The sequence below is a fragment of the Lolium rigidum genome, chromosome 5, assembly GCF_022539505.1.
Source record: "Lolium rigidum isolate FL_2022 chromosome 5, APGP_CSIRO_Lrig_0.1, whole genome shotgun sequence".
Taxonomy (NCBI): Eukaryota; Viridiplantae; Streptophyta; class Magnoliopsida; order Poales; family Poaceae; genus Lolium; species Lolium rigidum.
This window is the reverse complement of record NC_061512.1, coordinates 55,565,741-55,591,668: the sequence shown is the minus strand read 5'-3', so window position 1 is coordinate 55,591,668 and position 25,928 is coordinate 55,565,741. Positions and strand designations below refer to the sequence as shown.

The 25,928-nt window shown below is 45.3% G+C and overlaps 2 protein-coding genes and 3 non-coding genes across 5 annotated transcripts; 1 reads left to right on the top strand and 4 right to left on the bottom strand.

The window, feature by feature from the left end:
* Positions 1 to 5,641: 5,641 nt before the first annotated feature.
* Positions 5,642 to 6,292, top strand: LOC124658417 (putative ripening-related protein 2). Its single transcript, XM_047196750.1, has one exon. The coding sequence runs from the start codon at positions 5,642 to 5,644 to the stop codon at positions 6,188 to 6,190; it is 549 nt and encodes a 182-aa protein (XP_047052706.1). The 3' UTR covers positions 6,191 to 6,292.
* Positions 6,293 to 9,982: 3,690 nt separating this feature from the next.
* Positions 9,983 to 13,947, bottom strand: LOC124652818 (heat shock 70 kDa protein 1-like). Its single transcript, XM_047191862.1, has 2 exons — positions 13,668 to 13,947; positions 9,983 to 11,926 (listed from the first exon to the last, which is right to left on the bottom strand). The coding sequence occupies exons 1-2, from the start codon at positions 13,879 to 13,881 to the stop codon at positions 10,197 to 10,199; spliced, it is 1,944 nt and encodes a 647-aa protein (XP_047047818.1). The 5' UTR covers positions 13,882 to 13,947; the 3' UTR covers positions 9,983 to 10,196.
* Positions 12,204 to 12,342, bottom strand: LOC124658571. Its single transcript, XR_006989288.1, has one exon. It is a non-coding gene; the product is annotated as a small nucleolar RNA F1/F2/snoR5a (small nucleolar RNA).
* Positions 12,411 to 12,494, bottom strand: LOC124658493. The gene has a single exon (XR_006989228.1). It is a non-coding gene; the product is annotated as a small nucleolar RNA Z196/R39/R59 family (small nucleolar RNA).
* LOC124658492 lies at positions 12,577 to 12,657 on the bottom strand. Its single transcript, XR_006989227.1, has one exon. It is a non-coding gene; the product is annotated as a small nucleolar RNA Z195/SNORD33/SNORD32 family (small nucleolar RNA).
* Positions 13,948 to 25,928: the final 11,981 nt, after the last annotated feature.

Genomic DNA, 25,928 nt, shown 5'->3' with positions numbered 1-25,928 from the left:
TTCATAACTTTCGTACGATACAATGCGTCAGAATGTAATTTGCAAAAAAAGATGTTTGTAAGTAAATAATATGACCACAATACCCATATATATTGAGTTAGTGCATTCTTGACAGTATATGACCTGAACTCTGACGATGATTCCTGCTCTGCATATATTGTTAGAAGCATCAAAGCTGAGTTTCGCTTGTAAAAACCTACTTAGAACACTGACTGTAAAATAAATTGTCAAGAAACACGTTGTCTAACAAAAATTTCATCGAGTTAGTGCGGTCTTAAGAGTATGACCTAAACTCTGAAGATGACTCATGCTCTGCATATATTGTGAGAAGCATCAACCCTGAGTTTCGCATGTAAAAACCTACTTGTCCAATACAGATTCAGTTTATATGGTGTGATCGAACAACCGAGTCTTAAACCAATGCAGCGTGGATCATCATCATGCATTGATGATTTCTGTACTGTTTAAATTGATCAGCGTTGGTCACCAATTGCAAAATAAATCTACATATGAAGGTTTTAAAAATTAAGTTTCCATCCTTCTCCTGAAGCTTACAACCTTGAGCCGAAATAAATATCATGCTAGCACACCAAATTTCTCTTGTACCTAGAAGAGAACGGCAAAGGAAATACATTGGTAGAGTGAAGGAGAGGCTGAAGCAAGCAACAAACGGCAGAGAGAAAAAAAGTAGTCTAGCAAATAGTAAAGTTTGTACCTTGGCTAATTATTCTTATTGAACTGAAACAAACGGCAGGCAACCTTGCCCGACTAATTCTCGTTGAACGCTCAGATAATCAGCCATGTCCTCAAAACAACATGCCCGCACCTTTGTCACTTGTTATGCCGATCATCCAACATGCAAAAAAAGCAAAAAAGAAAACAACCTGAGATCGAAATATTTAATCCAAATTATGTAACATTGAAGATTAAAGATTAGTGGTCAGCTTACATTGACATCTCCCGATCACTGCCGCCACAGAAGAATGTCAGCGGCCAGCCCCTGCTTGTGGCTGGTGTATACCGCCTGCAGGGACTAAGGAGGAGGCCTACGTCTTAATTTATACTCAGAGATGAAAAGGAGACAATGGTGGATTTCCTCTAAGAAAAAGCGCTAATCAGTGATGAATCGGTGGCAGAGGAGTGGATACATATGTTAAATCGATTGGATTGAAGGCGGAGACTCATTGTGTGCCCCAAGTTAATTAGTGGGCAAAATGTGATTGTATTTAAAACTACTGCATGCTGGATAGTGGACAGACTCTCCATGTCCGGAACAATTGCTTACAATAATTCTGATATTGTGGCTCATTGTAAATTCTGATAATGTGGCTCACTGTAAGAGCAGAAAATTAACAATTAATGTTTGCTATTGGGGTGAGACTACGAGGGGTGGTGTGTGTAGTAAACACCACTACCGGTGTTAGATTATTAGCTAGCGCGGCTTGCCGTTACCAACAGAAGTAATTTGATGGAGAGCCACAAATTCATGTCAATAGACCGGCCAGCTAGTGGGTTGCTAGCTAATAACGTGTTACTGATGACATGGCTCAAAAGGAGAAATGATGTGGACCAATTAGAAACTTGCTGAGGTGTATAGCTTGCATGTTGAGAGAAATACATTTAGTGGGTTGCTCCAATTTAGATATTATAGATGAATCCCAGAAAATGGATCTTTTATACGCAAAACATCTAAGGTATCGCCAGCGGCCCCGACGCAAAACAGACACAAAAAGTGTCTCTCTTCGTCTATTTGGTTCAGGCGCATATACGAAAATTGATGCCCGGCCTCTTTTGTACAGTTGGGTTGGGTAGCCCAGCGGCCTGACGCAAATAATTTTTGTAGTAATATTTTTATTGATAGGAAAATATATAACATACTGCAGAAAAAAGAAAAAAACATAGCTAAAAATTAAAACCCTCTAGTCACTAGGGTTGCCGTAGAGGAGGTGCCCACGGGCACGGCCAGTAGAAGGTGCCCTGGGCGGGCGGAGGCGTTGGTGCCAGAGTGGGGCCTGATGCCGACGTTGGTGCTATCGCGAGAGGAGGCGGTGGCGTGCACGAGGGTCACCAGAGGGGTGATCGGCCTGCCCTGCGCCAGCGCGGACTCGCGCAGCTGGACGGCGAGGCCATTCCAGTGAGCGAGCTCTTCAAGCTCACTCTGCGTGATGACCATCTCCATAGCCTCCTCGGTGAGGTCCGACGGTTGGACCTCATGGTTGACGTTGTCGTTGTCGTCCTCATCGTCGTCGTCAAAGGGACCGTGTGAAAGGATGGAAATGGTAACCTAGAGGTGGGTGAATACGTTCTACTAATTTTCATTGAATTTCCTTGCAATTTTAGGTTTTGCAGAATAGTAAATGTGTCTAATGCAAACTAGGTGAGGCAACCTATATGATGATACAAAGTACTTCAAGCATCAATGCTATCACAAATGTAAACAACACAACTAAAAATAGATTGGTTAGATATAACCGAAGTACACGGAGACGAAGATGTATTCTCGTGTTCCCTTCCCCTTCCTTGGGAGGAAGGTACATCATGTTGGAGAGGTGTGGGATACCATGAAGGATTTCCCAACGCCACAAAGTCTCACCTTCTTATTCAGAGCCTATTCCACGAAGGAATAGCTCACTCACTTGTAGCAAACTTTAAGGTAGTTTTAAAACCCTCACAAACTTCTTCTTGGAGCAAATCCACAACACGGATGCTTTCAAGTGATCCTAGCCGGAGACCCTGCAGCACCTGCTTCTTGGCTGCGTGGTGCTGCAGGAGGTCCGGGTGTGGAAACTCTGGCGTCGGCACAGGATGGAATGGCTCCCGGAGGCGGACTCGGAGCTGCTAGAGTGGTGGAGTTCTCGCTCATGCCCAACGGCTCATAAATGAGACATGTGGACGGCTACCATCCTAGTATTTTGGCGCATTTGCAGGCACCGGAACAACATGATCTTCAATGGTGAAGTGGCTTCGCAGTCGGCCATTAGGGAGAAGATTAGAGAGGAGTCTGATAGGTGGCGACCTCCCCCCCCCCCCCCCCCACACACACACACACCCACACTTGGGAAGCGCTAACTTTGCCTTCTTTGACACCCTTCTATATAATTGATAAACCTTTCCAAGGTGTATTCTCGGAAAAATGTGCTTTTGATTGTTAGTTTTGGTGGAATGATGCATGCCCTCTCGGGCCATCGGCTGCGTGTTATATAGCCAAGGAAGAGCCCCCAGCGTGGCAGTGCAAAAAGGGGTATGTGTACGGTTGGAGTACTACTACATACACCGCACATGTATACACGTACAAGAATACATACTCTAACATCCCCCTTAATCTAAAGCTCGGGAGAGATTTAGATTACACTTGAATCATCTAAACTTTTGACATGCAGGGCTTTAGTGAATCTATCAGCTATCTGGTCCTTGGTAGAAATGAACTTGATGTCGATACGATTGTTGGCAACACGTTCACGAACAAAATGATAGTTCATCTCAATATGTTTAGTACGAGCATGAAAAACTAGATTGGTAGAAAGAAATGTTGCACCCAGATTATCACACCATAAGATTGGCTTGTCACGAAGCTTCACACCAAATTCATGTAGTAGTGCTTCGACCTATATCAACTCTGTAGTGAGCTTGTTTAGCTCGCCGGTGATGTGGTCGGTGACGCCGGTGTCATAGTACCAATTAGTATCGACGACATGTGAAGCAAAACTAGCACCTTTATTTCCACGATCTCCATTGTCACCACGATCATCTTCATAGCACCACCAACAGTCACGTGCAGGGTGGCCGTGAATGTTGCAAATCTGAGCTGTAGTGTCGATGTAGGGGGTGGGCTGGAGATCACGGCGGCGGCCACCATCATCATAGCATCGGGGGCGATCGTTCTCATAGCGGCGTTCATCACGGCGGTAGTCCTGGCGGCCTCGGTCATCTTGGCGACAGAAGTGGCGATAGTCCTGCCGCCAACGATCCTCCTGACGCGGGCGGTAGTCCTGACGCGGACGATCTTCCTAGCGGAGCAATCATCCTGGCGGGGACGATGATCATCCTGGCGTGGGCGAGAGTCACGGCGGGCGACGTTCGCATAGGAGGTGAAGCCGGGGTCCTCAGCCTTATGAAGCCGATCGAACGCCTAAACTTGATCATGGAGCTCCGACAGAGTGGTGTTCGGGTTGGCATTGACGGCGGTGCGAAGGTTGTTGTAGTGACTCCCGAGGCCCTATGCCCTAAAGGACATAGTAGACTAGCTCGTCATCATCGAGCAGTTTTCCAGCGGCAGCAAGCTCGGAGGTGATGCACTTCATCTTGGCGAAGTACTTGTCGGCGGAGAGATCGTTTTTGCGCGTGTCATTGAGGGCCGAGCTGAGCCGCTGAACACGGGTCTTGGACTGGGTGTTGACATGGGCAACTGATGAAGTGCAAATGAGTGCAAATGATTCTGATGGAGTTCTGCTCATGATGTCCATGGGCACAATATACTCTTGCAAAGGATACATCAAGTGATGGCGAAACCTGCAAATAAATTGTTTACAGACAACAAAGATCTCATCTCTATTTAGTGTTGGCTGCAACATACAGCTGCTGGCAAAATTGACATTAAATAATGCAATAAAAGCACAAAAAATTGGAAATGCATCTTCAGAAGTGATTTTTAAATAAAGCATAACTGCACAAACATCATATTAGAGTTTCCTATACTTTGGTCCACACACACGACAAAGACACCAAAAAATCGGAAATTCAAGTCTTCAAAAATCTTAATGAAAAGATTCAATCATCTTGAGACAACTGGACTTATGTAAAGCTCTTATAACTTCAGAATAAATTAACATAATCAATGGCATCTAGGCTCTAGCGATGAACTAAAGACATGCAGCTGGCTTCTGGCAGTTAGTCACAACCGTTCGTCAGCCCACCAGGTCAGACTCTGACATGAGTAAAACGAAATCAATGTGGGGGAAAGATCGCATATGTAAATTGTGGTGTCCTGACTTTGGCATTGATCTTCTTGCAAATGTCCGGGACGCGAGAAGATCTCTGGACGCAACATGGCCGCCGGGACATGGCACATCCGGTGCACGATCCTCCCCGGCGAGGACAAGATCAACCAGATGATCCCACGCCTCAAGGCCTTCCATGAGGCCTTCATGAACGAGTTCCGTGACCGGAGCTGATCTGGTCGGATCTGCAGCTGCGCCACGCATGAGCTGAACTGAACTCTGGCGGCGCTGTGCTCTTGGCTCCCTGTAAATTAAGCCTGTGTTTTGTGGTGGAGGTGGCGCTACTAGTAAAACTTCTGCAACTGGCAGGCACTCTCCTTTTCAACTAATAAAAGCGATTAGCTGAAGATTCCTTGAATTGCCCGTAGCATGACGGCACGCCTTGCATTAACTGATTTCTTGAAGATTTCCTTGAGACCTTGACATGTCTTGAGTTTGACTTGCGCTCGATCACGAGGACGAAGCTTGTCTCACTTGCACGGCGTCTCCGGTGACCGCATTCATGCAAGATCACATGGATCAGCATTCAGCACGCACGACGCTCTAAACCGCCTGCCTGTATAAATAGCTGCCTAACCGCATTCTTCCTCTCACGACCCTCGCACCGCAGGCACAGCTCGATCGATCAAGCACAGTTTACAAATATGCTGAGGTCCACCGGCAGCTGCCTCCTGCTGGTGCTCGCCCTGGCGGCGAGCCACCTGCTGCTCGCCGCCGTGGACGGCGCCGGCTGCGAGCAGAGCGGCACGCTCCGGCCGAGCCAGAGCCAATCGTGCGAGGGCTGCTGCAAGGCCGGGGAGGCGTACCCGACGTACCGGTGCTCGCCGCCGGTCTCCTCCTCCACCGGAGCGGTCATGACGCTGAACGACTTCGGCGAGGGCGGCGACGGCGGGGACCCGTCGGAGTGCGACGGCGCGTTCCACAACAACACCGAGCTGGTGGTGGCGCTGTCCACGGGTTGGTACAGCGGGAGCTCCCGCTGCGGCAGGAACATACGGATCGAAGCCAACGACGGGTCCGTGCTCGCCAAGGTCGTCGACGAGTGCGACTCCGTGAACGGGTGCGACCAGGAGCACGCCTTCCAGCCGCCATGCCGCAACAACATCGTCGACGCATCCCAGGCGGTGTGGGACGAGCTCGGGATCACCGGCGACGAGGTCGGCGAGTACGACATCACTTGGTCGGACGCATGACTTTCGTACCTACTTAGCCGCCGGTGGAACTACATAAATAGCTGACCGGTAACATGGTGAATAAACTGCAAGCTGCAGCGAATACATTTTTTTTAACACAAATGTGGCACCATGCCAAAAATTAGGATACATTCTAAGAAAATAAAACTCCATGGAAGACAAGCAAATGAAACATTTTTAGGTTCATCGGCTGCTCAAATCAAAAAAAGAAAGAGCAAAACCTATGGTGACATAATACTGTGATCCAACCACCAACTGAAGCGAACGCCCTTCAGCAGATCTTACCTATCCTGAGCACATAATCTTAGTAAATTTTGCATGTAAAAATAAGTAATAACTATAGAACAACGCTATAGTAATTCATTCATATATATCTAACATGGTGCCTTTCAGAATAACTAGTTCACCAGACTAATGTCAACTCCTTAGTTAACTTTTAACTACTGCTGAGAAAAATAACCAAAATGTTTTGTCGGACATGACATCTAACTATCGCCAGACTCAGACAATAGCGTTGAACCACACACACCAAAACTACGACTTAGAAGGCAGTGACTGCTACTATATCATCGACAATTGATTCCACACAGGCCGACATAATATGAGCAAGCAATATGTTTCTTTTTTTTACAGTTCGAAGACCAACAATTTAAACCGTTCCAAGCTAAAATCATTCACCGATTATATTTCATCACGTATCACCTCGTTCTATATATATATTCCAGAATAAACATGGACTTGCAGCTATTCCAAAAGTACCAGCCAACTAATCTAAAATCTCTATAACCTTTTTATAGATACTGCTATGCCACAAACTCTATAAAAAAATGTCATTGCGAATAATGACATGAATAAAAGCAATATACTGATTTTTTTTTGCACAGTCACTAACCTTTTTGCATAGGCGCATAACTCCTTTATTTTGCAGCAAATTTGCTGCTTCCAAGGGAGAAAAAAATCCCCTCATTTCGTCACAAAAATCCATATTTCTCATTTTCTGGTCAGCCAAAAATAATGACTTCCTATGAAAAGATTGCAGCCGAATTGGCACCCCTGGAATCCTCACCACTTAATCCTCATGATCGAGTTGTTCAGGCTTCCCACTTGGCCGATGCTTTATGATCTCCCGAGACTCCTCCGTCAACCCGGCATACTTGCTCCGCACTTCCAGCATGGGGTGCTCCTGAATTGATGTGTCTCCCCTAGCCATGTATGCCTCTTTGAGGACAACAAAGCACGTCTTCTCCTTCAACAGCAAGTAGAATATATGTGGGTACCGCTCAATCCCTCGGTCGAATTTCTGTGCCAGCCCTAGGTGCGTCCTGTGGCAAGCAACCGCCGCCTCTCGGCGGAGCATGTCACGAAGAGACTGAACAGCTCATGGAGCACCCCAGCCACCCGCTTCTGTGAAACATTGCTGCCCCGTTGAATGTTGCTGAAATCCTGATATGGAGAGACGTAAGGCAGCTTCTGGAACCTCTGAGCCACTCCAATCTTGCGCTTCAGCCGAAGACCCTTTGACGGGAATAATGGGATGGGCACCTCGTCTGCCGACCCGAGCCTCCCTATGGCACTCGTTTGAAGCGCTGACAGTGGCATTTCTTGATCTCTCCCATCATCAATAAGAGCATCTCCAGCAGCGTAAACACGTGAACTGAAAAAAGCGAGTTCAGTTCACTCTTACGGACCGAAAACCGTTGTCACAGATTAGAAACCATAAAAGTGAAACTGAAAAACGGAATTCGAAATAGCGCAGGTAAATTAGGTGATGATCATAGTTCGAGATGAATTTGATGCTCCGATTAAGCATCAAAACTTACATAGTTCGACAAATTAAAGCTAAAGTAGCTATACACCGGCCAGCGCTAGTTAGATAAGCAAAATGCGGCCTAAAATAGTGGCATATGCGCGCGGCGGCGCAGCATGTCGGCGGCAGACGGCGCCGACGCTGTTGTGGAGGAGCTTCACGCGTCGCCGGCGTCAAGCTCGACTATTTCGAGCTTGACGCGGCGGACGCGAGCCTCCCGGCGGGCCGCCTCGTATTCCCGGACCTGGCGGACGACGCCCGCCTCCTCCCGGCGGAAGCGAGCGCGGGCCTCCGCCTCGCTGACGGCCTTGGTCTGCGTGAGGACAGCCTCTTCCTCGTCGCTGCCGTGGACGTAGTCCCCGGGGGAGATGGTGGGCGACCGCGCGGGGACGAGGTCCTCGTCCTCGCTGCTGTCCGCGATGGGGAGCCGCGGTGCGCGACTTGACTGGCCGGACGAGGAGCCCTCGCCGGCGTTGCGGACACCATTACTTGGAAGTTCACAAATGATGAAAAATATTCCGCCTCCTCGGCCTCCTCGGCCTACAAGATGCAATTTGAAGGCCTAGTTTCAACCTCCCTAAACTCCACGGTTTGGAAAGTTTGGGCGCCTCCAAAGTGCAAATTCTTCGCTTGGTTGATTATGAAAAATAGAATATGGACGGCCAATAGGCTTCAACGTAGAGGTTGGGAAAATTGTGGAAATTGTGGAAATTGTCCTCTATGCAAGTCCAAGAGACAGCGGACCACCTCATGAATAAATGTCGCTTTACCTTGCGAGTTTGGAAAGAGATTCTAGGTTGGTGTGGTTTTCATGATAGACCCCCGGAGTCATGGATCAATGAACCAAACGTCGATGTGTGGTGGACAAATATTGTCTTACGAAGAGGTCAACATAGAAAAGCTTTGACATCCTTGCTTATGCTCGTCTCTTGAGAAGTTTGGAAGGAGCGAACGCTAGAGTCTTCCGCCACCACCATTCCGCCACAAATGCTATCATCGCCAAGATCAAAGATGAGGCTCGGGCTTGGTGCTTGGTCAGTGGTAAGCATGGGCGGAGCCAGGGCCCGGCATGCCCGGGCAGCTGCCCGAGCTACGTTGGCCAACTTCCTTGTACTATTATGAGGCAGTGAGGATGAAACAAGAAAGTGTGTGGGCAAACCGTAGACCAATGGAGATACACGTAGATTTTGCCCAGGCTGCAATGGAGAGCTGGCTCCGCCACTGGTGCTAAGGAATTGTGAAATGTAATACCGGAGAGTAGGCTTTTGATAAAGTCCTCGGGAATGTCCTAGGCATTTATTATAAAACTGTAAACTTCTTTTGCCTCGTTTAAAAAAAAAAAGTCGTGCTTGCCAAATGTCGAACTCGTTCCTTGGGAAATGATGCCGCCAGGCATATCATCCCGTTGTCGTGCATCAGCCGCGTCATGTCAATGGCGAGCGGCAATCTGTTCGGCCGGACCTCCTTCACGCTGTGGCTGGACGTCTCGAAGTCGTGAAAGTGGAGAATTTCCTGCTGTGCCGGGCTCCCGTTCAACTCCTATGGCAGCGGAGACACGTGATGAGTCTTCCAAAAGAAATCAATTTTACAAAACCATCATGGGTTTTTGTATCCCTTCACTGAACCTGGTCGCTTGGTCGCTGCAAAGTTTGCAGACGAATTCAAACACCACAAAGTTCTCATGTTCTCTTCAGATTATGTATTTTGAACACAAAAGTGAATTTTTCTTGTCATGTTAACCTGGGCAGAGCCAAAAACCACATAACATTGCACTAAAACAGTGAGCAAGAAAACAAGTACTTCTAGATAAGCAAACTCCAGTCGACCAGAATTTAATAGCTACAGAAGCATGAAAGGATGTCAAAACTGTCTAAACTCAAATGTATGCTACAGTATCTAGATACATTAGAATTTAGACAACTTTCAACATCATTTAAAAGACGGATGGAAATACTAACATCAAACAAGTGCACAAAACAGGATAATTCTAGAGAACTTATATAATAAGGCACAGCAGATATATCTGCTGACAAATACTTAACGTGGCAATTGCACCACACAGATGTTCAACTCGCACAGATACTAGGTCTAATACTGACCATCAGATGGTCCAAACAATCTCACAGATAACGATTAAAATATAGACGATAACTAGCAGCAAGCTTGGCAGCTGCTGCCAAACTGAGAAGGACGACTAATTTAGTCGACCTCCTCAATCTTGGGGCCAGCGCCGCCAGAAGCAGCCGGGGTGTCATCGTCCATGCCTCCCTCCATGTCGGCACCAGCACCCTGGTACATCTTGGCGATGATGGGGTTGCAGAGGGCCTCCAGCTCCTTCATCTTGTCGTCGAACTCATCAGCCTCAGCAAGCTGGTTGGTGTCGAGCCACTGGATGGCAGCATCGATGGCGTCCTCAATCTTCTTCTTGTCCTCAGCCGGCAGCTTGGAGGCGATCTTCTCGTCCTTGATGGTGTTGCGCATGTTGTAGGAGTAGTTCTCCAGGGCGTTCTTGGACTCCACCTTCTTCTTGTGCTCCTCATCCTCAGACTTGTACTTCTCAGCCTCCTGGACCATCTTCTCAATGTCCTCCTTGCTCAGCCTGCCCTTGTCGTTGGTGATGGTGATCTTGTTCTTCTGCCCAGTGGTCTTGTCCTCAGCAGAAACGTTCAGGATACCATTGGCATCAATGTCAAAGCAGACAGTGATCTGGGGTACACCTCTGGGGGCAGGGGGGATGCCGGAGAGCTCAAACTTGCCAAGGAGGTTGTTGTCACGGGTCCTGGTCCTCTCACCCTCATACACCTGGATAAGCACACCAGGCTGGTTGTCCGAGTAGGTGGAGAAGACCTGCTCCTTCTTGGTGGGGATGGTGGTGTTCCTTGGGATCAAGACGGTCATCACACCTCCAGCTGTCTCCAGGCCAAGAGAGAGAGGAGTGACATCCAAGAGAAGCAGGTCCTGGACCTTCTCATTGCCCTCACCACTCAAGATGGCAGCCTGGACAGCAGCTCCGTAGGCAACAGCCTCATCAGGGTTGATGCTCTTGCAGAGCTCCTTGCCATTGAAGAAGTCCTGAAGAAGCTGCTGCACCTTGGGAATCCTGGTGGAACCACCGACCAGGACAACATCGTGCACGGAGCTCTTGTCCATCTTGGCGTCCCTCAAGCACTTCTCCACAGGCTCCATACACTTCCTGAATAGATCCATGTTCATCTCCTCAAACCTGGCACGGGTGATGGTGGAGTAGAAGTCAATGCCCTCAAACAGCGAGTCAATCTCAATGGTGGTCTGGGCAGTGGACGACAGAGTCCTCTTCGCCCTCTCACAAGATGTCCTCAGCCTCCGAAGAGCTCTTGGGTTGCCACTGATGTCCTTCTTGTTCTTCCTCTTAAACTCCTGGACGAAATGGTTCACCATCCTGTTGTCAAAGTCCTCACCACCAAGATGAGTGTCACCAGCTGTGGCCTTAACCTCAAAGATACCCTCCTCAATGGTGAGGAGAGAGACATCAAAGGTACCACCTCCAAGGTCAAAGATGAGCACATTCTTCTCACCAACACTGGTTGCCTTCTTGTCAAGTCCATAAGCAATGGCAGCAGCTGTGGGCTCGTTGATGATACGCAGAACATTGATACCAGCAATGACACCAGCATCCTTGGTGGCCTGCCTCTGCGAGTCATTGAAGTATGCAGGGACAGTAACGACAGCATTCTTCACAGTGCTGCCAAGGAAAGCTTCAGCAATCTCGCGCATCTTGATGAGGACCATAGAAGAGATTTCTTCTGCCGCAAACTGCTTCTCCTCACCCTTGTACTGGACATTGATCATGGGCTTGTCAGCAGGTCCAGCAACAACCTTGAAGGGCCAGAGCTTAATATCGCTCTGGACAGTGGGATCGGTAAATCTCCGGCCAATGAGACGCTTGGCATCTGCATATAGCACAGCTTAAGTCAGAAATTGCCCAAATAAAACTTAATAAAGAACAGATATACTAAACAGAATATCCACATCTATAAACATAACAAAAGAAAATCTGCCATTACATTAACAGTTAAATCTCAAGTGGAACACTTAAAATTATCAGAATTTGAATCCATGCTTCAATGTATAATACCATCAAAAGGGAAAGTAAAATTGAAGTAATATAAACGGCTATAAAGTATGCTTCAATGTATAATACCATCAAAAGGGAAAGTAAAATTGAAGTAATATAAACGGCTATAAAGTAACTGAATGCTCATTAGGAGCAACCAGTGTCGCAAAGTTCCGTTCCCCCTCACTTTCTGCCATGTTTCAAGACACAGAATCACATGTATGATCAAGCGTCAGATACCAAATGGCATTGTAAAAGATTGAAAGCAATAAAAGAATCATTGGTTATAAACCAAATCAATATTAATACTTGGAAAGGTGTGCAATCTCAGCCGAAAGATGGTGATCTAGTTTATAATAATCACAGTGATTCAGGAAATGGGATTATTTGCATCACAGATTGCACAGCAGTAAAACCAGGTAACCATTGCATATCTTCAGTGGTTCACCAAAAAAATCAGCTAGAAAATGTCAACTAAAATTAGAGAGGAGATCAGATGGTAGTGCATGATGTATCATCACAGTGAATGCAGAATTCTTGTATGGATATTGTATCATCACTTCTCCAATCAATCGACACATAATTATAAGCATATAAGCTAAACAGGAACAAGACAAACCAAGAAAGAATTATTTTTAAGACCAGTACCTGACCAAAATACATTACAAATAAAAAAATAGTATCAAATATTGAAATAAACTTGAAAGGCTGCAAACTAAAAAAAGGAACTCGAACAAAGGTTTGAGCTGCAGATGGTTCAGATTGAAAACCATGAAAGCTATGGGCATGTTTTGCCTGCTGTCCATTTTTGCCACGTCCTTGAACGGGCAAAACTGGAGCAAATCACAAAGGTACCATAGATACCAATGCGATTTGCCCCAGTTTCGCTTCACAAACATGGTAGCAAACTGAAACATGCACATAGCCATCCATCATAAAAGTCAGCAAAAAGCGCTCGGATTTTGTATCATCATAAATCTGCCAGCTCCGGAGATAGAATACAAATACACAAAACAATAGTAAACTAATAATTCAATGACAATTGGGAATAAAATAACAGTGTCAACACAGAAAACATCATTTAACTACAAGGATTAAGTTACATTTGATAAGTAACCATCTGCTCGACTGATCTAATACATTAGGTTCAGAGACTAGCTGTTAAGCAAATAACTCAATCATGGCCAACAATAGCTGAACTAGTACAGACCTGAAATATCAGATCTGCGCCCCAATATCAATTCAGAACCAAAACCTACAGTGTTTAGTAACCCACTGTGTAGATCTACTCTAAACAGGCAGATTTAAGTGAGATGAAACTATGAGTCCGGGTCCAATTGCACACTTACAACATTATTACTACCAAACATTTGGTAGCACAAGCATCACTACAGCTACAACGGATCTGAGCGACCAACTTTTCCAGCCAGTATTAAATATATCTAACTACAACCACCGCGTATCTAACTACTAAACCGTAGTAAGCAGATCAGATCGAAGAGTGGGACTAGTCACTTCATGAAAACAATAAACAGATCTGGGCATGTGGGGAGTTGTAAGGTTCAGGGATTGCTCACCGAAGACGGTGTTGATGGGATTCATCGCCACCTGGTTCTTGGCGGCGTCACCGATGAGACGCTCGGAGTCGGTGAAGGCAACGTACGACGGCGTGGTCCGGTTGCCCTGGTCATTGGCGATGATCTCCACGCGGTCGTGCTGCCACACGCCGACGCAGGAGTAGGTGGTGCCGAGGTCGATGCCGATCGCCGGCCCGTCGCCCTTCCCGGCCATCGCTGTTTCTCAGGCGAACTGGAGAGCTCGCTAGGGTTTTTTTCTCTCTGGCGGCGGGTCTAGGAGGAGGAGGAGGACTAGGGTTTCGAGAGGACGAGTTCAGGAGGCGGAACCGCGAATTTTATAGTGCAAGGGGGCTCGTGGCCGTGGGACTCTAGAAGGTTCTGGGCCGCGGGTCGGGCGATCTGGAGCCGTTGAGATCGGATCCTACGGCTGAGGGCGCGTGGAGATGTCCTTTTCCAGGGCGCCTTTCGGTTTGGGTCGTTCAAACGGCTATTTCCTGGTCTTTGCAAGAGGGTTTGCTTCCATGTGCGTCCAAGGAATCAACTTTGCTCCTAGCAAAAAAAAAACGCGGAGGCTAAGAAGTCATCTTTCCTTTTTTAAGGTTAAAAAAAAAGAGTTTTAGAGTTTTATATAAGAAAAGTTCTCACATGGCTCTCTCGGGCGACTCCCTCCCATGGCGACCATCAAAGCGATTCATGGCGGCGTCTAGTAGATCTCTATCCCGAAGGATCTCATCCCATCCTTGAACTTCTCCACGGGTGAGGCTCCCGAGATCAAGGTTCGTACCACCTTCTCCTAGCAAAAGAAAAACATGGAGGCTAAGAAGTCCTCTTTCTTTCTTTTTTATCAAGGGGTTTACTATGGCAAGTACGTCTCATGTGATCGCCTGAAGATTTTCACGAGTAAGACCTTTGTTCATGTTCCTTGTGATTCAAAGACACGACAGTGCCTATTTCTTGGCTATGAAGGTGATCAGTTCGGCTACAAGTTGTATGATTCAATAGCAAGCAAAGTTGTGAGAAGACGTGATGCTGTGTTTGTTGAAGACCATACAATTGAGAATATCGTGAATGCAAAAAATGTAAGTTCCGAAGTCAAGTTCAGTGGGTGTTCCTCCTCAAATACATCAACAAGACATAAATGATTCAAACCCGGGTTCTGCAGATTCGGCTCAACAACAAGCTGAAGATGATGATGCATAAGATGTGTAAGATGATGCACATATATAGTGATGCACGTGATGGATATTCTCCCCAGCTGCAAGATTGTGATGTTGAAGAAGATGATCATGATCAACAAAAAACATTGGTACCATATAGTAAACCAGTAGATCCACTTCCAACAAATGTCGTGTCCCTTCCACTAGGTACACATCATAACAATATGTGGTGTTATTTTTTTGATGGTTCAGAGCCTGAGTGATTTTCAAAGGAAATGAAAAATGAGAACAAGAATGAGTGGAATAAGTCTATGTGAGAAGAGATGGATTCCCTGCATAACAATCATACTTATGAGTTTGTGAAGTTTCCCAAGGGCAAGAAAGTTCGAAGGAACGTGCGGGGATAAAGAATTAAGCAAGAAGAGCACACTGTCACACATCGAAGGTACAAGGACGGACTACTTGCAAAAGGATTTAATCATAGTAAATGTACTGATTTTCATGAGATAATTTATCTAGTGGGTAAGATGACATCAGTCAGAATGATGTGCTGTTGTGGGACAGTGACAGAAAGTTCTAAGGTTGTGGATGTGCTGTTGCCACTAGGGATAAAACATTGATGCTATGTCCGAGGATGTAGTTATTGATTACATTACGCACCATACTTAATGCAATTGTCACGTTGTTTGCAACTTAATATTGGAAGGGGTTCGGATGATAACCTGAAGGTGGACTTTTTAGGCATAGATGCATGCTGGATAGCGGTCTATGTACTTTGTCGTAATGCCCAATTAAATCTCACTATACTCATCATATCATGTATGTGCATGGTCATGCCCTCTCTATTTGTCAATTGCCCAACTGTAATTTGTTCATCCAACATGCTATTTATCTTATGGGAGAGACACCTCTAGTGAACTCGTGGACCCCGGTCCTATTCTTTTACATCGAATACAATCTCATTGCAACACTTGTTCTACTTGTTTTACGTAAACAATCATCATCCACACTATACATCTAATCCTTTGTTACAGACAAGTCGGTGAGATTGACAACCTCGCTATTACGTTGGGGCAAAGTACTTTGGTTGTGTTGTGCAGGTTCCACGTTGGCGCCGGAATCACTGGTGTTGCGCCGCACTACATCCCGCCGCCATCAACCTTCGACGTGCTTCTTGGCTCCTCCTGGTTCGATAAACCTTGGTTTCTTTCCGAGGGAAAACTTGCTATCGTACGCATCACACCTTCCTCTTGTGGTTCCCAACGGACGTGTCGACTGCACGCATCAAGCTATTTTTCTGGCGCCGTTGCCGGGGAACGAAGGAAAGTTACACCACAAAGATTTTCAACTCCCACGCCAACAGCTATTTTTCTGGCACCGTTGCCGGGGAGATCAAGACACGCTGCAAGGGGAGTCTCCACAATCCAATCTCTTTACTTTGTTTTTGTCTTGCTTTATTTTATTTACTTTCTTGTTTGCTGCATTATATCAAAACACAAAAAAATTAGTTGCTAGCTTTACTTTATTTACTGTCTTGCACTCTATATTAAAAACACACAAAAAATAGTTACTTGCATTTTACTTTTGTTACCATGTCTAGTTCTGCACCTGTTACTTCTTCACCTGAGGAATTAGTCTTCACTTTTAAACAAGGGGATGAGGAGAGTTTTAAAGATGCTTGGTCCAGAATTTTTACTTCTTATCGTAAAGTCTGAACCTCAAATGACTCTAAGTTTGCTCCTTAGTAATTTTTATTTTGGTCTTATGATTCGCTATAGATATGCCTTGGATGCTGTAGTGGGAGGAGATTTCCTTCATTGCAATGTGGATCAAGCTTTTAATGCCATAAAGAAGTTGGTTGCATCACATGATTCAGCTAATAACCTTGATCCAGCCCTTATTAGCATTTATAATAGATTAAACACTCTTGAGACAAGTGCATCTCGCTTGAACGAAAATTATAGATATGTTCGTAACCGTCTTGATCAAGTTTTAGTGAACTCTGAACCTTCATTATGGGATCCTACTATTAAAATTGTTATCGGTGACCAAACTCTTCATGCCAATTGTGATATTATGTCTGAATTTTGCCTAATGCCTAAGAGTATTCATGAATCTTTGAAACTTTGGGGATTCGTTGAAGGGGGAGAAGGAATAACTCTTATTGATAACTCTGTTATAATTCCTAAAGGAATAGCTGCGGGTGTGCATACAACCATTCTTGGGAGAACAATATCCATTGATTATCTTGTTATTGAATGTGCGAGGAACAGAACAAATCACACTCGGAAGATCCTCGCTGAAACTATTGGGAGCGATCATAGATATGGGAGAAGGTACCCTAAAATTCACCTCTACACCGGGGGGTAGACATATATTCCCCAAATCAAAGAGTAAGAAAAAGAACAAGAAAGGTAAGGGTAAAGCCCAAGGTAATGTTGATATTGCATCTCTTGATAATACTTGATACACACTTTATGCGCCTAGCTGAAAGGCGTTAAAGAAAAGCGCTTATGGGAGACAACCCATGTTTTTACTACAGTACTTTTATTTTATATTTGAGTCTTGGAAGTTGTTACTACTGTAGCAACCTCTCCTTATCTTAGTTTTGTGCATTGTTGTGCCAAGTAAAGTCGTTGATAGTAAGGTTCATACTAGATTTGGATTACTGCGCAGAAACAGATTTCTTTGCTGTCACGAATCTGGGCCTAATTCTCTGTAGGTAACTCAGAAAATTATGCAAATTTACGTGAGTGATCCTCAGATATGTACGCAACTTTCATTCAATTTGAGCATTTTCATCTGAGCAAGTCGGGTGCCTCAATAAAATTCGTCTTTACGAACTGTTCTGTTTTGACAGATTCTGTCTTTTATTTCGCATTGCCTGTTTTGATATGCTTGATGGATTTTTCGATTCCATTAACTTTCAGTAGCTTTGTGCAATGTCCATAAGTGTTAAGAATGATTATGTCACCTCTGAACATGTAAATTTTGATTGTGCACTAACCCTCTAATGAGTTGTTTTGAGTTTGGTGTGGAGGAAGTTTTCAAGGATCAAGAGAGGGAGATGATACGATATGATCAAGGAGAGTGAAAGCTCTAAGCTTGGGGATGCCCCGGTGGTTCATCCCTGCATATTTTAAGAAGACTCAAGCGTCTAAGCTTGGGGGTGCCCAAGGCATCCCCTTCTTCATCGACAACATTATCAGGTTCCTCTAGTGAAACTACATTTTTATTCCATCACATCTTATGTGCTTTGCTTGGAGCGTCGGTTTGTTTTTGTTTTTTGTTTTGTTTGAATAAAATGGATCCTAGCATTCATTGTATGGGAGAGAGACATGCTCCGCTGTTGCATATGGACCAATATGTCCTTAGGCTTTACTCATAATATTCATGGCGAAGGTTGAATCTTCTTCGTTAAATTGTTATATGGTTGGAATCGGGAAATGATACATGTAGTAATTCTAAAATGTCTTGAATAATTTGATACTTGGCAATTGTTGTGCTCATGTTTAAGCTCTTGCATCATATACTTTGCACCCATTAATGAAGAAATACATAGAGCTTGTTAAAATTTGGTTTGCATAATTGGTCTCTCTAAGGTCTAGATAATTTCTAGTATTGGTTTGAACAACAAGGAAGACGGTGTAGAGTCTTATAATGTTTACAATGTGTCTTTTATGTGAGTTTTGCTGCACCGGTTCATCCTTGTGTTTGTTTCAAATAACCTTGCTAGCCTAAACCTTGTATCGAGAGGGATTACTTCTCATGCATCCAAAATCCTTGAGCCAACCACTATGCCATTTGTGTCCACTATACCTACCTACTACATGGTATTTCTCCGCCATTCCAAAGTAAATTGCTTGAGTGCTACCTTTAAAATTTCCATTCTTTACCTTTGCAATATATAGCTCATGGGACAAATAGCCTAAAAACTATTGTGGTATTGAATATGTACTTATGCACTTTATCTCTTATTAAGTTGCTTGTTGTGCGATAACCATGTTCCTGGGGACGCCATCAACTACTCTTTGTTGAATATCATGTGAGTTGCTATGTATGTCCGTCTTGTCTGAAGTAAGGGAGATTTACCACTCATTTAATGGTTAGAGCATGCATAATGTTAGAGAAGAACATTGGGCCGCTAACTAAAGCCATGATCCATGGTGGAAGTTTCAGTTTTGGACATATATCCTCAATCTCATATGAGAACATTAATTGTTGCTACATGCTTATGCATTAAAGAGGAGTCCATTATCTCGTTGTCTATGTTGTCCCGGTATGGATGTCTAAGTTGAGAATAATCAAAAGCGAGAAATCCAATGCGAGCTTTCTCCTTAGACCTTTGTACAGGCGGCATAGAGGTACCCCTTGTGACACTTGGTTAAAACATGTGTATTGCGATGATAATCCCGGTAATCCAAGCTAATTAGGACAAGGTGCGGGCACTATTAGTATACTATGCATGAGGCTTGCAACTTGTAAGATATAATTTACATAACACATATGCTTTATTACCAAAGCTCTAGCACAAATATAGCAATCAATGCTTCCCTCTGCGAAGGGCCTTTCTTTTACTTTTATGTTGAGTCAGTTCACCTATCTCTCTCCACCTCAAGAAGCAAACACTTGTGTGAACTGTGCATTGATTCCTACATACTTGCATATTGCACTTGTTATATTACTTTACATTGACAATATCCATGAGATATACATGTTATAAGTTGAAAGCAACCGCAGAAACTTAATCTTCCTTTGTGTTGCTTCAATACCTTTACTTTGATTTATTGCTTTATGAGTTAACTCTTATGTAAGACTTATTGATGCTTGTCTTGAAAGTACTATCCATGAAAAGTCTTTGCTATATGATTCATTTGTTTACTCATGTCATTACCATTGTTTTGATCGCCGCATTCATTACATATGCTTACAATAGTATGATCAAGGTTATGATGGCATGTCACTCCGTAAATTATCTTTGTTATCGTTTACTCGCTCGGGACGAGCGAGAACTAAGCTTGGGGATGTTGATACGTCTCCGACGTATCGATAATTTCTTATGTTCCATGCCACATTATTGATGATATCTACATGTTTTATGCATACTTTATGTCATATTTATGCATTTTCCGGCACTAACCTATTAACGAGATGCCGAAGAGCCGCTTGTTGTTTTCTCGTTGTTTTTGGTTTCGAAATCCTAGTAAGGAAATATTCTCGGAATTGGACGAAATCAACGCCCGGGGGCCTATTTTGCCACGAAGCTTCCAGAAGACCGAAGAGAAGACGAAGTGGGGCCACGGGGCGCCACCACACTAGGGCGGCGCGGCCCAGGGGGGGCCCGCGCGGCCCTAGCGTGTGGGGCCCCCGTGACGCCTCCTGACTTGCCCTTCCGCCTACATATAGTCTTCGTCGCAAAACCCCCGATACCGAGAGCCACGATACGAAAAACCTTCCGAGACGCCGCCGCCGCCAATCCCATCTCGGGGGATTCGGGAGATCGCCTCCGGCACCCTGCCGGAGAGGGGAATCATCTCCCGGAGGACTCTTCACCGCCATGGTCGCCTCCGGAGTGATGAGTGAGTAGTTCACCCCTGGACTATGGGTCCATAGCAGTAGCTAGATGGTCGTCTTCTCCTTATGTGCTTCATTGTCGGATCTTGTGAGCTGCCTAACATAATCAAGATCATCTATCTGTAATGCTATATGTTGTGTTTGTTGGGATCCGATGGATAGAGAATACTATGTTATGTTGATTATCAATCTATTACCTATGTGTTGTTTATGATCTTGCATGCTCTCCTTTATTAGTAGAGGCTTTGGCCAAGTTTTTACTCTTAACTCCAAGAGGGAGTATTTATGCTCGATAGTGGTTCATGCCTCCATTAAATGCGGGACAAGTGACGGAAAGTTCTAAGGTTGTGGATGTCTTGTTGCCACTAGGGATAAAACATTGATGCTATGTCTGAGGATGTAGTTATTGATTACATTACGCACCATATTTAATGCAATTGTCTGTTGTTTGCAACTTAATACCGGAAGGGGTTCGGATGATAACTCCGAAGGTGGACTTTTAGGCATAGATGCATGCTTGGATAGCGGTCTATGTACTTTGTCGTAATGCCCAATTAAATCTCACTATACTCATCATATCATGTATGTGCATGGTCATGCCCTCTCTATTTATCAATTGCCCAACTGTAATTTGTTCACCCAACATGCTATTTATCTTATGGGAGAGACACCTCTAGTGAACTGTGGACCCCGGTCCTATTCTTTTACATCGAATACAATCTACTGCAATACTTGTTCTACTGTTTTCTGCAAACAATCATCATCCACATTATACATCTAATCCTTTGTTACAGCAAGCCGGTGAGATTGACAACCTCGTTGTTACGTTGGGGCAAAGTATTTTGGTTGTGTTGTGCAGGTTCCACGTTGGCGCCGGAATCCCTGGTGTTGCGCCGCACTACATCCCGCCGCCATCAACCTTCGACGTTCTTCTTGGCTCCTCCTGGTTCGATAAACCTTGGTTTCTTTCTGGGGGAAAACTTGCTATTGTACGCATCACACCTTCCTCTTGGGGTTCCCAACGGACGTGTCGACTGCACGCATCACTATTTTTTTGAATTTTCTCCCACTATAATTAATAAGAATGACTATGCTTATGTGGAGATTAATAATTATTTTATGCATTTGGCTCATGATAAAAATGTTTTATGTGATAGTTATATTGTTGAGTTTATTCATGATGCTACTGAAACTTATTATGAGAGAGGAAAATATGGTGGTAGAAGTTTTCATGTTACTAAAACACCTCTTTATATGCTGAAAGTTTTGAAGTTACTCTCGTTTTATCTTCCTATGTTTTTCACTTTGTCACTTTGTTCTTTGTGAATTTATTTTCGTACAAGATTCTTATGCATAGGAAGTCGGTTAGACTTAAAGGTGTTTCATACTTGCTCCTTGATGCTCTCTTTTGCTTCAATTCATGTTTCTTATGTGAGCATCTTCTCGAATTACTGCGCCTAGTTGAAAGGCGTTAAAGAAAAACGCTTATGGGAGACAACCCATGTTTTATTTACAGTAATTTTTCTTTTTATTGAGTATTGGAAGTTATTACTACTGTAATGACCGCTCTTTATCATTTTTATTTAGTTTTTGTGCCAAAATAGCCTCTAATCGGAAGAAAGTAATGTTTGGGGAAGTTGTTGTCCTGAAAACAGATTTTGTGTTGTTAACATAAAAATTCGTAATCATAGCCAGAGCGTAATTTTGAGTTGTTACTTTTTATGCATATGCCCCAGGTTATTATCTAACTTTTGTTATTTGACCACTTTTCTAAATAAGCAACAGAGCATTTTCAGAAATTTCGATCTTTACCTGTTGTTATGTTTTGATAGATTTCTGCACTATTTGCATTCGCCTCTTAAATCTCTTTCTTTTTTAGTTCTTTCGATCAAAGAGCTTTTTGAAAGATTGCTACAATAGCTTATGCATTGATAGATGTTTGGTACTGAGCACAAGTGAATTTTTTATTTTGATTGTAATAATGCTGCTAATAAAGAATTGTGCAAAGTTTTTGTATGAAGAAGGTTTTCAAGTGTAGTGAGAGAAGAATGATGTGATGAGATGAAGAATGGACAAAAGCTCAACCTTGGGGATGCCCCTGCACCCAAAGACATATTCAAGAGGTACAAGCATCAAAGCTTGGGGATGCCCAAGGCATCCCCTCTTCATCAACAAAGCAACAGACCATCTCTTTATACGCTATATTTTTATTGCTTCATACGCTATGTGTTATTCTTGGAGCGTATTTATTTTTGTTTTTAGTTTAGTTTAGTTTTGTTTGCTGTAACATATGTTGGATCCCGTCACATTTGTTTTGGAGAAAGACCCGCTTCTTTTTAATTGCATAGAACGCTCTAGTTTTCACTTGTTATTGTTACGTGAGTGTTCTAGTTTTGTGGTACTGCATTTAGCTCTTGTTCTTTCACTTGAATTTTGTTCAGAGCACATTAGTATTCTTTATTTGTATATGATTAGTTCTCTGGTACATATTTTGTTTCATCTCTCAGAGTTATTTCAAATAAGTTGATTGGTGTTGGATACGAGTAAAATATTTCATGACTATAGTGATGCAAATGGAAGCTTGTCTAGACTGTGGCGTAGACTTTGGCATGTCATGTTGGATGTTATTCTTGTCATATATAATGCTTAGTATTTATTGTTTTAGCATGACTTGTTTCAAATGGATGAGAGTGCATAATGTGTCATTTAAATAATCATGTATTGTTTCTATCATAAAAGCATAGTATTGTGGTATTCTCCTTTGATGCTTTATTGGGTTGACTTGACGCATGCTTATAACATGTTATGACTATAACCAGTCAACTAAAGCCTCCATGATCATTTAGTTTTTGATTTGTAATATCACTTTATGCTTTAATTGATAATGTCTCTATGCATGATTATGGCAATTATTGCTCTCTTAGTTGGTAAACTTCCGATATTTTCTAGCCTTCACAATGCGAGTATGAACTCTACTCGTCGATCCAACCACAAAACCAGTTGCCAATTGTGTCCATCATATCTACCTATATGTGGTATTTCTTAAATCCTCCAAGTAAATTGCTTGTGCTACCTTTCAAACACTAAAAATTATCACCTCTTTTGTGTAATTTATAGCTCATGGGAAAGTAGTCTAAAAAACTATTATAGTAAAATCTTATGTTTTATGAATTTTTAGTTCTTATAAGTTGCTTGTTGTGTGATAATCATCTTTGTCATGGGAACACCATCAATATCTTTTGTTGAATATCATGTGTATTTCGACCTTGTAGCCCACCGACTACTCACCGTGTCGTTAGACGATTTCCGGCAATCGGCCCGGCTTAGCCGTTTCCCGATACCGTCGTTTTGGCTGCCGCGCCATGGTTTTTCACCGTATTTCGACCGCGCGCGCCCACCCGACTATACTCCACCGTGTCGTTAGACGTTTTCCGACGTCGGCCCGACTTAGCCGTTTTTGCCCGTGCCGTCGTTTTGGCTGCCGCGCCATGGTTTTTCACCGTATTTCGACCGCCGCGCGCCCACCCGACTATACTCCACCGTGTCGTTAGACGATTTCCGACGTCGGCCCGACTTAGCCGTTTTTAGCCCGTACCGTCGTTTTGGCTGCCGCGCCATGGTTTTCACCGTATTTCGACCGCCGCGCGCCCACCCGACTATACTTCACCGTGTCGTTAGACGTTTTCCGGCGTCGGCCCGACTTAGCCGTTTTTGCCCGTACCGTCGTTTTGGCTGCCGCGCGTGGTTTTTCACCGTATCCGACCGCCGCGCGCCCACCCGACTATACTCCACCGTGTCGTTAGACGATTTCCGACGTCGGCCCGACTTAGCCGTTTTTAGCCCGTACCGTCGTTTTGGCTGCCGCGCCATGGTTTTCACCGTATTTCGACCGCCGCGCGCCCACCCGACTATACTTCACCGTGTCGTTAGACGATTTCCGACGTCGGCCCGACTTAGCCGTTTTAGCCCGTACCGTCGTTTTGGCTGCCGCGCCATGGTTTTTCACCGTATTTCGACCGCCGCGCGCCCACCCGACTATACTCCACCGTGTCGTTAGACGTTTTCCGACGTCGGCCCGACTTAGCCGTTTTTGCCCGTGCCGTCGTTTTGGCTGCCGCGCCATGGTTTTTCACCGTATTTCGACCGCCGCGCGCCCACCCGACTATACTCCACCGTGTCGTTAGACGTTTTCCGACGTCGGCCCGACTTAGCCGTTTTTAGCCCGTACCGTCGTTTTGGCTGCCGCGCCAGTGGTTTTCACCGTATCCGACCGCCGCGCGCCCACCCGACTATACTCCACCGTGTCGTTAGACGATTTCCGACGTCGGCCCGACTTAGCCGTTTTTGCCCGTACCGTCGTTTTGGCTGCAGCGCCGTGGTTTTTCACCGTATTCGACCGCCCGCGCCCACCCGACTATACTTCACCGTGTCGTTAGACGATTTCCGACGTCGGCCCGACTTAGCCGTTTTTAGCCCGTACCGTCGTTTTGGCTGCCGCGCCATGGTTTTTCACCGTATTCCGACCGCCGCGCGCCCACCGACTATACTCCACCGTGTCGTTAGGCAGTTTCCGACGTCGGCCCGACTTAGCCGTTTTTGCCCGTACCGTCGTTTTGGCTGCCGCGCCATGGTTTTTCACCGTATTTCGACCGCCGCGCGCCCACCCGACTATACTCCACCGTGTCGTTAGACGATTTCCGACGTCGGCCCGACTTAGCCGTTTTTAGCCCGTACCGTCGTTTTGGCTGCCGCGCATGGTTTTTCACCGTATTCGACCGCCGCGCGCCACCCGACTATACTCCACCGTGTCGTTAGACGATTTCCGACGTCGGCCCGACTTAGCCGTTTTAGCCCGTACCGTCGTTTTGGCTGCCGCGTGTGGTTTTTCACCGTATTTCGACCGCCGCGCGCCACCCGACTATACTCCACCGTGTCGTTAGGCGATTTCCGACGTCGGCCCGACTTAGCCGTTTTAGCCCGTACCGTCGTTTTGGCTGCCGCGCTATGGTTTTTCACCGTATTCGACCGCCGAGCGCCCACCCGACTATACTCCACCGTGTCGATTAGACGATTTCCGACGTCGGCCCGACTTAGCCGTTTTTAGCCCGTACCGTCGTTTTGGCTGCCGCGCCATGGTTTTTCACCGTATTTCGACCGCCGCGCGCCCACCCGACTATACTCCACCGTGTCGTTAGACGATTTCCGACGTCGGCCCGACTTAGCCGTTTTTAGCCCGTACCGTCGTTTTGGCTGCCGCGCGTGGTTTTCACCGTATCTCGACCGCCGCGCGCCCACCGACTATACTCCACCGTGTCGTTAGACGTTTTCCGACGTCGGCCCGACTTAGCCGTTTTGCCCGTACCGTCGTTTTGGCTGCCGCGCCATGGTTTTTCACCGTATTCCGACCGCCGCAGCGCCCACCGACTATACTCCACCGTGTCGTTAGGCGGTTTCCGACGTCGGCCCGACTTAGCCGTTTTAGCCCGTCACCGTCGTTTTGGCTGCCGCGCCATGGTTTTTCACCGTATTT